The sequence below is a fragment of the Suncus etruscus genome, chromosome 13, assembly GCF_024139225.1.
Source record: "Suncus etruscus isolate mSunEtr1 chromosome 13, mSunEtr1.pri.cur, whole genome shotgun sequence".
Taxonomy (NCBI): Eukaryota; Metazoa; Chordata; class Mammalia; order Eulipotyphla; family Soricidae; genus Suncus; species Suncus etruscus.
Window position 1 is genome coordinate 38600012 of NC_064860.1, and position 14287 is coordinate 38614298.

At 37.8% G+C, this 14287-nt stretch overlaps 1 protein-coding gene and 1 non-coding gene across 2 annotated transcripts in view; one reads left to right on the top strand and one right to left on the bottom strand.

Moving 5' to 3' along the window:
* The window catches only part of ATP6V1A (ATPase H+ transporting V1 subunit A), a 60496-nt gene that overhangs the window by 10960 nt on the left and 35249 nt on the right, over nt 1-14287 (bottom strand). Inside the window, exons 4-8 of the mRNA XM_049785773.1 lie at nt 13828-14042; nt 13347-13484; nt 8887-9038; nt 6724-6886; nt 5764-5872 (exon numbers count right to left, since the gene is read on the bottom strand). Coding sequence (XP_049641730.1) covers nt 5764-5872; nt 6724-6886; nt 8887-9038; nt 13347-13484; nt 13828-14042 — 777 coding nt within the window. The remainder of the gene's footprint in view (nt 1-5763; nt 5873-6723; nt 6887-8886; nt 9039-13346; nt 13485-13827; nt 14043-14287) is intronic.
* Nucleotides 4808-4914, top strand: LOC126026730 (U6 spliceosomal RNA). Its single transcript, XR_007501951.1, has one exon. It is a non-coding gene; the product is annotated as a U6 spliceosomal RNA (small nuclear RNA).

Below are 14287 nucleotides of genomic sequence, written 5' to 3' on the forward strand. Positions count from 1 at the left end.
TGGGCCAAAAAAAAAAAAAAAAAAAACAAACTAATTTTTTTTCCCTGAATACCTTAGATTGAGCAACTATATATTTGGGTTAGTTAGCCTAGTCTATCATAGCCTAGTCTATCTAAATATAATATTTATTTTAAAATGTAGGATGGCCATAGAGATAGTGTAAGGGGCAAGGTGTTTGCCTTTCATACGGCCAATCTGGGTTTGAATCTCAATATTACACATGGTCTCTGAGCCCCCCCAGTAGTGACCCCTGAGCACAGAACTAGGATTAAGCCCTGTATAGGGTGCAGCTCCAAAAAAAATACAATCAAAATGTTAGGAAAACACCCTTTCCATTCTTTGTTGAAATTACTAAGTCTAAAATTATTTTACAATGTAGTGTTTGTGTATATCACATACACATGCAACAAGAACCAAACATTAAATAATATATACCCTAATTAGCTTTTAGCTTCTATGGTTATTTTTCAAAAGCAATAAATGTTAATAAGCAATACCTTAATTATCCAGCTTATTCTACTACGTAGTCCCAATCCCATACTATAAATTTGTAGATAATAAATCATTTGTAAGAAATTAGTTTTATATCCTGTTCTACTATAACCACCTTAGCAAAGTAAATTAATTTCTCAAGACACTTTCCTATTGTATTTAAAATGGAATGACTCTTGTCATATCAATATAATACTGGTTTCTAAAACATGGTTCTTTAAAATAAAATCTGTATAAAATATTACTTATTATTAAGATTAAAAGCACAATAATTATGTATTTAATATAATAGTATTACATCCTCTTTTATTCAAGTATGGCTATGTTTTGATTCTGTAGAGACATTCACAACTTTTCTATGTATTTATTAGAGAGCCTTGGTAGAAAGTTTAACACACACACAGGGTTAAACATCAAAGTGCCAAAGGCCTCTTAAAGGCACATTAAGATACAAATTCTTTAAAAACCATTTTAAAAACTGCGCGGGGGCTAGCGTCAGCGCATATACAATATATATTGATAGTATTCTATGCATATATCTTACATATGCATAATATCCGCCTTGTATTGTGCCCTTGACACTGACCTAAAGCTCATTTCTAGTTCTTTACTGCCTCAGTCCCAACCATTATTTCCCCCCATTTACCCTTTTTACCTTCAATACCGTACAGGTCAAATCACAGACCAAAGTGGTTCACTGAATTTAACACAAAATTTCCCCTCTATGTATTTGTTTTGTCTGTCCTCTTTGTTATCTGTTTAATACGGAAGTCTCTAGAAGTATTCCTCCATTTAAAGTTTATGTTAGAACCAAGTCAAGGGAATTGTTGAACTTGTTCTAGCATCCCCATAGGCACCAATCACGACCTGTGGCATTGTTCTTCCTTTGCATAGGCACATTAAAATGGGAAATTACTATATATACAAACACATTCTTATCTAATAGAGATGGGAACACACAAATCTTGTAATGCAGTGGGACCTTACACCCTGAACATTGTCATAATGACCTGGCTCAGGCTTCAGAAGAACAGGTATTGTCCATTTACCCCTGAACCAGGGATGCCATCTACAAAACGACCACGGTTGTGTACATCACCTAAAAGCAATCCTCTACCAAGGAAGACTCTACCACTGCTCTGGCATAGACTTACTCAACAGAGACTTTCCTTAACACCCAGAAGACTTAACAACAACGACCTGCTTTCAGGGCCGAGCTCTCTCCATCACCCTCTAATTGTGAGATGAAACTAAAGGATGCTCCACATCATCCTGACTTTGATGTAGGATATGGACATATTCCAGGGTCCTTAGCTATAGAAACCTGACACCAACAACAGTGACTATGAGAAAAATAAAAGTGTATTGGCTGGGGGCCTGAGAGATAGCAAGCAGCCAACCCAGGACCTAAGGTGGTTGATTCGAATCCTGGTGTCCCATATGATTCCCCCGTACCTGCCAGGAGCTATTTCTGAGCAGATAGCCAGGAGTAACCCCTGAGCACCTCCGGGTGTGGCCCCACCCCCCCCCCCCAAAAGTGTATTGGCACTACAGACAATGACTTGGGTTAGACAACCTAGTATGCCTGGAGCCTAGAGTTAGTCTTATGCCAGAAAACTTCAGGGGTAAGGTCTCCTTGTATTTAGGACAAAGCTTTTCCTTTCCATGTCCCTATATTTTGCTGGGTCTATGCAAACAATTGCCACTCTAACACCATCTTTGCTGTGCTCCTTTGACTCATCCTTAATGAAATAATATATTATGATCAACTGTGTCAACAATACTATAGACTTTAATGTTAAAGGAGTTCCATAAATTTTGTGGCTTTATATTGCTCTGTGTGCTACTAAGAAATGTTATAATGTACTACAATCTGGGAGCGTGAGGGACAAAGTATTTGTGCATGTGTTTTGTTTTATTTTTCTTAATGTTTTTTGGCTGAAAATTCAAAATTAAGGTGTCAGCAAGGGGATTCCTCTTGAGAATTCTGTTTATGGGTGATTGTCTGTCTTGCTACTGTATCTTCACCTTATCCTTTCTTTGCATTTTTGTCTTCATAAAAAAAAGATATAAATTTTACAAGAAGATAAAAACATTAGAAAATAAAAAGTCCTCAGATAAAACTAAAAAATGGAAAAGCAGAAAACAAATCTGCAACTCACAACAAATTAAGACTTGTTTTAAAAAAACTATTATTCAAAAAAAAAAACAAAACAAAAAAAAAACCCAAAAAAACTCCAAAAAAAACCCCCACCAAAACAAAACTATTATCCAGGGGCTAGAGTGATAGTATGGCAGGAGTATGTGGCTAAATTGGGTTCGAGCCTCATCCCATAAGGTCCCCTGAGCACTGCCAGGAGTGATTCCTGAATGTAGAGCCAAAAGTAAGCCCTAAGCACTGCTGGGTGACACCCAAAAACCAAAATAAAGGGATGGACAGATAGCATGGAGGTAAGGTGTTTGCCTTGCATGCAGAAGGATGGTCCTTTGAATCCTCCGGAATCCCATATGGTCCCCCGAGCCTGCCAGGAGAGATTTCTGAGCATTGAGCAAGGAGGAACCCCTGAGCACTGCCGGGTGTGACCCAAAAACAAAAACAAAAATGAAATTCAAAAGAATAACAACACACACAATAAAACTATTATCCAAAAATACAATCAGAATTTCCAAATGCCAGGTACTTTTCAAATCATTTATGACCAAAGGTTTATATCCAAAGTTCACTGTTAAGAAACACAGACTACACAGGCATCTAATAAAGTAGGATTAATAAATGTTAGTTATTTTTTCTTGGTATATGGATATTCACTAAATATTCAACTTTTTCTTTGACGATTATCATAAGAAAGTGTGAGGGAAAGAAGTATATAGAGAAACATAAGCTTGTGTCCACCATTACACCTTTTGAAGGGATAACAACTGAAAATGTGCATACAGTTGTATCCTTTTGCTTTTCTGTTCTTTGTCTTGAGACTTTTGGAGACACACTTGGTGGTGGCACAGGGAACAGAAGGTGGTGGCCAAGACTGAAGCTGGGTTGCCTGTGTGTAAGGTAAGCAAGCATCTTCCCTGGTGTACTATCTCTCTAGCCCCTAAGGGTTGTATTCTTGGCATGCACACAAGACATGTGATGAGACAGTGTGAAGATTGTGATAGCAAAACGAAAACCTATCAATCACGCAAGTATTCACCAAAAAGATGTTCATGAAATAGATGTGACACATTCTCACAGACATTTCACTTGCAGCCATTTAGAAGTAGGTAGACTTCTTATTTTAATATAATGGATGCTTTAAATACATAATAGTCACTTTTATGTGACTATTAAGTGGAAAGAAATATACATGAACTCTTTTGCCAAAAATTAGGACAGGGGCCAGAGAGTTAGCACAGTGGTAGGGCGTTTGCCTTGCCTGCCCAAAACTAAGCTTGTGGTTCGATTCCTGGCATCCTATGTGGTTCCCAGTGCCTGCCAGAACCAGGAGTAACCCGAGTGCCACTGGGGTGATCCAAAAACAAAAAACAAAATCAACCTATGACAGTGTTTGGTTGCACAAAATTAAATAAATGTGGAAAATCTCCTTAATGAGATAAATAGATAAGACACAGGTGTGCAAAGACAATAAGAATTCACCTGAGGCTATGTATCTCAGATTAAACTTCAAACTAGAAGGCAAAAAAAAAAAAAAAAAAAAAGAAAAAAGAAGCAGGTCAATTTCAGATCTCCCCCTAGCATTTAATGCTAAACTACTTGGAAAATATTGATTTCAAGTTGCATACTGCTAAAATTTAAAGGCAGTGGGAGAAAAAAGTCAACAAAATATTTGGTGAAGAAAGAAGCATTAAGGGAATGTCATCTCTACAAGTCTTTCTTGAATCTTACAAAAGTCAAAATTTTGACAAACAAAAGGAGAAATGATAGCAAAAAAGAGTTCCTGGGGACGGACTCTATTATATTATAGGTCTAAAATGAATAGAGACATACATAATTACAGAACAAAATGTCAATATTATAAATCTTGAAAAGTCCTTAAGTATTAACGTAGAAGTCAGAGTATAATCAGAGATGGAAGATAATAAATACATAAATAACCAGATGTTACTTTTTCTAACTAGCAGATAAGATATAATACCTGAAAACTTATTAGACTCAGGGGATGGTACCTAGGGCAGAAGTGCATGCTTTGCATGTGGGAGCCCTGATTTCATCACTAACATAAGAGGAGTCTATTCCCCCAGCAAACATCATGGGAATGGGAATAAAAAGCAAACCCAAACAAAAGCCAAAAAATTATCACTTAAATTATAGAGATTTGTGCTCGCATCGGCAGCACATATACTAAAATTGGAACGATACAGAGAAGATTAGCATGGCCCTTGCACAAGGATGATATGCAAATTTGTGAAATATTTAAATCCCTAAAATATTTAAAAAAATTAGATATCTGGGGATGTTTCTACAGCTAAAACAATATAAAATATTAAAAGAAAAGTAGTAAAAGAGGGGCCAGAGTAGTGGTGCAAGTGGTAAGGTGTTTGGCTTTGCTACGTGCTAACCTAGGATGGACCCTGGTTCAATCTCCCAGCATCTCATATGGTCCCCCAAGCCAGGAGCGATTTCTGAGTTCATAGCTAGGAGTAACCCTGGGGCATCAGCGGGTGTGCCCCCCCCCCCCAAAAAAGGGAAAAATAGTAAAAGACAAATCATCTTATGATCATTATAAAGATAGCTCAAATGACTATAGCACATGCTTTGTATCCAAGGGATCGGAATTTGATCCTGGCACCACATATTCCTCAGTGTTGTCTGAATCAGCCATATGCAAGGAAAGGCAAGTGATTTGTCCCTGCCCAGGACAAAACTGAGCTGGAGTAGTCTTTGACAACTGCCAGATATGGCGCAAAAACCAAACTGAAGAGATAGCTTCAAGTGCTGAAGGTATGTTTTGCACGTGGGATTCTATGCCCTGAATACTACTGGGTGTGCCCCCCAAGCAGAGCTGGGGGTAGATCCAAGCACTGCCAAGTTCCGCAATAATTACCAACACACAGCTCACATTTATATGACACACACACAAACACATATAGTACAACAGGTTTATAGATGTTTTGATATATTCTAAGATATATAAACAAATATTTCTAAAAGCTATAGATACATCTTAGGTTTGAGTATTTTAGAATGAAAGTCTATGAAAAAGCTGTTGCTAGGTTAATGTTATACTCAAACTAGATAGATGCTATTGTTTTTATCCCAACTCATGTACTTACCAGTATAAATAGAGGCTTCTCTAGCAGCAACAGGCATATTGGAGGTATTGGCCACAAGAGCTGTCCTCTTCATAATTGACTCTACTTTGCCATCAACTTCCATTGTGAGCTAAAGAAACAATCAATTAGTGATCCTCAGTTTTAAATGAAACGTTGTAACCCTCTTTTCACCACTGTCTATATTGAAACTTCCTTATAATCATTATTTTCAGAGCATTTATTCCCCAATCACCCTGTTTACATACCTCATACAGCTGTAAAGAGAAACATTATTTCCATTTCATAAATTACTCTATGTATACTGTATCTATGTCAGTATCTACATCCAGAGATATTTTGTTATTTGAGTCACATCCAGTGTTGCTCAGGGTTGACTCCTGGCTCTGTACATAGTGCATAACACCAGCAAGGCCTCTGGGACCAAATGTGGTACCAGGAAGGAAGCTGCATGTAAGACGAGTGCCTTACCAGTTTTTACTGTCTCTCTGGTCCCTTAAGCACAGATACATTTAAGAAAATTCTTAAAACCAAAAAAAAAAAAAAAAAAAAAAAAAAAGATCTTAGGGGCCGGGCGGTGGCGCTAGAGGTAAGGTGCCTGCCTTGCCTGCGCTAGCCTAGGACGGACCACAGTTCGATCCCCCGGCGTCCCATATGGTCCCCCAAACCAGGAGCGACTTCTGAGCGCATAGCCAGGAGTAACCCCTGAGCATCACCGGGTGTGGCCCAAAAACCAATAACAAAAAAAAAAAAAAAAAAAAAAAAAAGAAAATTCTTAAGAGACTCTCAGCACATAAGAGTACTGCTCCATATTCAACACAATTTATTAACTACAAATCAAAGGAGACCAATGGTCTAACATTCTCTGAGAGTTAGTCAAATAACTCGTATAAATATATATGTGTACACACACACACGCGCACACGCGCACACACACACACACACACACACACACACACATACCTCTGGGAAGTCACGGAGGACTTCAGCCATCTCATTTCCTCTTTCACCACATCCTACATAAATAATAACATCACTGTTCGAATACTTGGATAGAGACTGTGATATCACTGTCTTTCCACAGCCAAAAGCCCCAGGAATCGCTGTAGTTCCTCCCTGTACACATCTAACAAAGAAAACAAAATATGTATTATTTTGCTTGCTAATAAATACCAATTATTCAAGTGGATTAGTGACACAAATTCAAATTTAAAAAAGAAATTCCTGAAATATTTTTCATCTCTACCTATCATATTACATGTGTTTATACATATATATTTACACAGATATAATTGCTCCCCTAGATGTATTTAAAATGCTTTTATAATACCACAGTCTTATCTTTAATAGCTGAAAAGTAAAAGCATTTCATAAACGTTCCTGAGGGAAAGACATTAAGATAAATAAAATGGCTCCAAATAGGTGGCCAGAGTGATAGCCCAGCAGTAGGGCATTTGCCTTCCACGCAGACTGACCTGAGATTGACTCAGCTTTGATTCTCAGCATCCCATATGATCCCCAAGCCTGCCAGGAGTGATTTGTGAGCACAAAGCCAGGACTAACTCCTGATCACCACTGGATGTGACCCAAAAACCAAAAATTAAATAAAAAGCTCCAAATAATATTATGGATGTTCATACAGAAAGGGAAATACTAAAGAAAAAAGAAAGGAAAACCATGGGGCTGAAGACAGTAGAGTGGGCAGGGCACTATTCTTGCATAGGGGATGCTAGGATTTGAACTGGGGTCAGTCCTGTGTTGGCTGAATGCAAGGCAAATGCCTTAACACCATGCTATCAATCCAGCTCCTGAATACCTCTTTCAAATAAAAATTTTTGTGGTGGTGGGCATCAGGGCCTCACCATAGAAGAGGCATAAATTTTACTGCTGAGCCATATCTGCAGCCAAATCATCACTTGATATAATCTATAGTCACATCAAATCACCCAGGGTAGAGGGACAGATCTGGAAGTAGCCCAATTTGTATGGTATGTTATTGAATGTGAAATGTAGTCTCTATCACAGAGAAAGCCCAAAGTAGTCATGGAAATAAACAGGAAGGGATGCAGAGTCTATCAGAGGATGGACTAAGGCTAGAAAATTATTCCTGAAAGAGGCCAAAATCTAGAGTCAGGACTATAGCACAGCAAGTGGGCATTTGGTTGCATTCAGCTGACCCAAGTTCTATTCCTGCCTTCCCATATAGTCCCTGGAGCCTGGTAGGAGTAATTTCTGAGCCGAGTGATGCCAGATGTGGCCCAAAGAAACGAAGCTAAAATCTGAAAGGGCTGAAGCACACGCCTTGCATGTGGAATGTCAGGTTTAATCTCTAGCACTGTGTGGTTCCCCTTTCCCCCCAACAACCTTTGGTAGTGATCCAAAACACTAAGTCAGGAAGCACCATCAGATGTAGCACTAAATAAAATTTTAAATAGGACCTGAAAGAAACTAGAAACCAGCTCGATAAAGAGAAATATCCCGATCAGAGGGAACTAGAGGTCCAGGAAACAAGGGGGAGATATAATTGCTTGAGAAATTAAAATGATTCAGTACTCCTAGAACATGATGTATAAAGTAATAGGAAGCCAGGAAGCTAAGAGAACAGTAGATGGCAAGCAGTGATCATGAAGAAGGTTTTGTAGGAACTTAAGGTGTGTGTATATTTTAAGAGTAATGAAGAGCTCCAAATGGTAAAGGACCAGGTATGTTTTAAATTTAGATAGATCTCTGTGTCTTTGAGACAAATACTTAGAAAAAAGGAAATGGAAAAGAACAGACTACAAATTAAGGTGGGTGTGCAGCAAGAAAGTCCAGATTATTTTACAAATCAATTAATATTAGAGTAAGTTAAGTAAAGTACTGCAGTATTATATTAACAAGGACTTTAGTCTCAAAATTTAATTTTTTCATAAATTTTTATGAAATAGCGCTTTCTTTCTGAGTTAGGAAAAGTCTTCTCTGGTAGAATAGTAGTCCATAGTTACGGACAATATATAATATATACTGTATATCCAATTTATTCTCTAGATAGAAATAATTACAATCTCCATAGATAAAGACATTAAAAATTTATCTGCAAACATTGGGGAAAAAACAACAAAATCATAAGATACAGCTCCAACTTACGGAAAAAGGGCATCAAGTACTCTCTGGCCTGTCAACAAAGGATGATTGGCTGGCAGTTTCTCAGTGACAGGCCGAACTTGACGGACAGGCCAAACTTGGACCATAGTGAACTTCTCTTTTACACCTTCAAACTCAAGCTCCAAGACAACATCCTATAAAAATACAGTAGAATTTTAAGGAGTCAAATTTATAAATATTTTTTTCCTCTAAAATCAAAGCATACCTGGTTGTTAGGGCTAAGTAAAGTGGTATATAAAAATCGATCAATTCTGTGGAAAACAGTATGGAGAGTCCTCAGTAAACTTAAAATTGAGCATAACCATGCAATTCTATTTTCGGGTATCTATCCTCAGAACTTAAAAAGATTCATGTACACCTTTGTGTGCTGTAAAGAGTACAATTCATTCACTGCTGTAATGAGTATGACAGCTAAGATATGGAGTCCACCTAGGTGTCCAATGACAAATGAGAAGATTATGAAGATGAGATATACACAATGGAATACTATGCAAATGCAAGAAATGATGAATCATGCAATTCTATTTTCGGGTATCTATCCTCAGAACTTAAAAAGATTCATGTACACCTTTGTGTGCTGTAAAGAGTACAATTCATTCACTGCTGTAATGAGTATGACAGCTAAGATATGGAGTCCACCTAGGTGTCCAATGACAAATGAGAGGATTATGAAGATGAGATATACACAATGGAATACTATGCAAATGCAAGAAATGATGAATCATGCAATTGCTGCAACCTGGTTGGAACTGGAAGATATCATGTTGAATGAAGTAAGTCAGAAGTACGACAAACAGAATAATCTCACTTATCTGTGCTATATAAAATAATTGAATTAGGAAATGTAATTAGTAAAGAGGGGGATGTCTAGATCACCCTTGACCCCAGAACCTAGGGAAAAGAAGAAATCAAGGAGGGAAGGAAAAAGATGGGAAGTAATGGGGAATAGGGGTCTGGGCTTCAGTTATAACGAGGCTGAGGAGAGTGGTATAGCTATGTATCCCAAGCACAAACTCAACAACAATGAAAGCATGAAATGTATGCTGAAATCACCAAACTTCACTGTGCCCTCTGGGGGTGGTATGCAGGAGGTGGTAGGTTGGTCGAGGAGTAGAGGATGATGGAGTATGGAAGCCTGGTGATGAGAGTTGACACTGGTGATAGAATTTGTGTTGAATTATCGTATGCCTAATACTCAACAACTAATATAGCGTTGTAAATCCCAGGTCTTTGTTTGTTTTTTAGTTTTGGTTTTTGGGTCACACCCAGCAGCGCTCAGGGACCACATGGGATGCTGAGATTCGAACCACCGACCTTCTGCATGAAAGACAAACACCTTACCTCCATACTATCTCTCCGGCCCCAAATCCCAGGTCTTTAACTAAAATTTGTTTAAAAGGGGAGATTAATACCTTTATCTATCTATCTATCTATCTATCTATCTATCTATCTATCTATCTATCTATCTATCTATCTATCTATCTATCTATCTATCTATTTTTTAACAGCCAGCAGTGCTCAAAGGTCACTGCTGGCTCTTTGCTCAGAAATTGGTCCTGGCAGGCTTGGGGACCACATGGGATGCTGGGAATCAAAACCAGGTCCATCCTGGGTTGGCTGTGTGCAAGGTAAATGGCCTATTGTGCTACTACTTCGGCCACGAGATTAGAAATGTTTATGCACTACACTAGTTTCAGGTATACCAAAAATGATTTGATATCCGTATATATTGTGAAATTATCACATAAAAATGGTAGTTAACATGTACCAGGTTTATTTCTTAATGCTATGAGGACTTTCTAAGATCTATTTTCTTAATAATCTTCACATATGCAATACATGCACAACAGTTTCATAACTATAATAACCAAGCATACTTTACAGTTTTAAGAAAGTTATATGTATAAATTTCATCTTCTGACTCCACCCATCAGCCCACTCTGGACTTACATCAACCATCTCCTGCCGTTAACAATCACCACTCTGTTCTTTTAATCTCTGAGCCCGATTTTTCATTTTGTTATTGTTATCAGATGTCACATATAAGTGAGATCATAAATAATGTTTTTCTCTGACCTTATTCCAGTTAGCATGTTCTGAGCTTCCTGCCTGAAAGATCTTTGGTGTTTTATTTTATTTTATTTTGCTTTTTGGGCTACACCAGGTAGTGCTAAGAGCTTTCTCTTGGCTACGTGCTCCAGAGACCCTTTGGGACACCAAGGATTGCACTGAGGTCAGGTGTATGCAAGACAATCAACCTACTCACTATACTATTGCTCCATTCCCAAGATTTTCGGTTTTATTTTGGGTTTCTTCCTTTAATGTCCAGTCAAACAAGCCAGATTGCCCAGACCATGCTGGTGAGGATGAAGGGTGTGTGTGTGTGTGTGTGTCCAAGAATGCATGGGGGATCTTTTGTGATCAAGATAAAGCATGCTGATCACATGCCAGACATACTCCATTATCTATATACTTTTCTCCATACTCAAGATAACCCTATTTCTTTATTTGGTTTTTGGCCCATACCTGGTGGCACTCGGGGGTACTCCTGGGTCTATGCTCAGAAATTACTCCTAGCAGGTTTAGGGAACCATATGGAATGCCGGGGAATCAAACTTGTGTCGGATGAGCATGAGGCAAATATCCTACCCGCTGTGTCCCAAATATCCAGTTTTAATGACTAACCAAAACTTAAAAATATATATCTCACATTTCCTTATTTTTCCTTAGTTACCTAGGCAACTTGCAATTGATATCTGTATAGATTGCAAATAATGCTGTAAAGAGGTGCATGTATCTCACAAGTCAGTGTTCTTATTTTCTTCAGAAATCCCACAATCAGAATTTCTGGATCATATGGTGGCTAAATTTTCAATTTTCTGAGGGACCTCCAGGCTGTTTTCATAGTGGCTACATAAAATGACTAATTCACAACAATTGTACATGAGGATTCCCTTTCCTCTATGCTCTTACCAATACTTGTTTTCTCTTGCTGGGTGGTAATAGTCATTTTAATAGGAGTGAAATCATATATCACTATGCTTTAATTTGCAATTCCCTGAGGATGAGCAATACTGAATACCTTTCATTATACCTGTTAGCCATTTCTTTTTATAATAAATTTATTTATTTAAAGAAAATGCACTGTTAAGACATGTGTATGCCTTTGGAAGAATGTCTACTTAGTTACCCTGTTCATTTTTAAATGGGCTGTTTTTACATTGGTCTTCATCAGTTACATCATTTCAATTGTTTTATCCATTTGATAGACTGCCTTCTTTTGGTGGTGGTAGGTGATTTGGAACACACCCAATGATGCTTTGGGGGTTATTCTTGGCTCTGCATTCAGGAATCCCTCCTGGTGGGCTTGAGGGACTATATAAGATTTCTGAGATTGAAACCCGGGTCAGCCTCATGTAAGGCAAGCACCCTAACCACTGTACTCTTGTGCTGGTCCCTAGACTGCCACTTTTCACAATTTCCTTAATTGTGAAAAAGCCTTTAAGTTTGAAGAACTTCAACTTATTTTCTTTTTGTTAACTTTTCCTTTTGCTGTCAAATCTAAATAAACATTTCCAATAATAATAAAAAGGAGTTGGGCTGGAGAGATGGGAAAGGTCCTATTGCTACTGCTATTGCCCTGTAGTAATGCTCCGGCCCCTCAAATAAACTTTAAGCTTTTCAGTGAACTCAGCATCTCCTAAATATATCTTCAGACCACGAAGACTATTATGGTTTAATGTATTTGATATAGAGGTCAGAGCATTAGCATAGTAGATATGGTATTTTTGTGCATGCAGCCCACTTGGGATCAATCCCAATCAAAATGGTCCCTTGAGCCCCACTAGAATAATTCTCGAGCGTAAAACCAAGAGCAGGGGTGGCGAACAAGTTCGACACAAAGAGCCAAAATTTTAAACTGTGAGAGTCAAAGAGCCACACCACGCAATGGCCTGCCAAAACAAATACTCACACAAAAGCATATAATTTTAACAATAATATAGAAACACATAAGGGGCAAAGAGCCACATTCATTTTGGCCGGGAGCCGCATGCGGCTCGAGAGCTACTTGTTCACCACCCCTGACCAAGAGTAATCCTTGAGAATTGTTGAGTGGAGCCCCCTACCCAGAAGTATTTGATATGTGACTATCAACAATACAAATAGAATAAATTTACAACATTTCAAACAGCATAAGAATTCACATGATTACATAGCCATAACATAAAAAGCATTTTATATGTCTAAAGAATCAGGTCTATAAGCAATGTAGCACAATTACAAAATAGTAAACTATTGTACTACATCCAAAAATAAAAGCAGTATCCTCTGCTATTTTGCATTCCCAAAATTTAATTGAAAATTTATACCTTATATAACAAATATAGAACACTTAAGGCAATATAACTGAGTAATCATGATATGAAAAAGGCCATACTTACGGAAGTGTCATAATTTCCCGGTGGAGCAATGTAAGTTACAGTCCCTCTATTTCTTGGAGGTAACATTATTTTGTGCTTGATAAGAGAATTCTCATTGACAATTCCATAAATATCTCCACCAGTGATATGACCACCAACCTAAAGAACAAATAAGTTTGCTGAAGGACTGAATTTATTGAAAAATAAAACTATATTTCTTCTTTTTTTTTTTTTTGGTTTTGGGTCACACCTGACTCAGCACTCAGAAATCTCTCCTGACAAACATGGAGGACCATATGGGATGCTGGAATTTGAACCACCATCCATTCTAGAGTGGTTGCTTGCAAGGCAAATGCCCTTCTGCTGTGCTATCTCTCTGGCCCCTAATTAAACTAAATTTCTATGGTACATTTTTATTTTATCTAAGAATACAAAATAGCTCAAATTGTATAAATTTCACATTCTCTCTGCAACGTTATAAATCTCAGTTACAAAGACATACCCGAAGATTTTTGCAAGGTGTGAAATCCCATTTTAAATCTCTGCTAAGAGCAGGAACATTAATTCCTCTGGGAATGTAGATACTTTGGGTCTTAGTGCTGATATCTGACAGAGGTCTTTGAATACCATCAAAAATGGCTCCCATGATGCCAGGTCCAAGCTCTACAGAAAGTGGTTTACCGGTACGGAGTACAGGATCTCCAACAGTCAAACCAGCTAGAAGCCATTGTTGAGGAAAATTTACTAGGTAAGTTTAAATACTACAAAAATAAAAATTAAATACCATAGTTTAACAAGGAAATGATATTCAACATGTCCTAACAACAAAGTAGCAAGAAACTGTAAATTTACAAATCTCCAAATTGTACTTTCATTTTTAACCTGATTATGAAGATTTTAAACCCTTAACAAAATTACTTCTATGGTAAACACCTAAATCTCTGCCAGCTACCCTACCATTA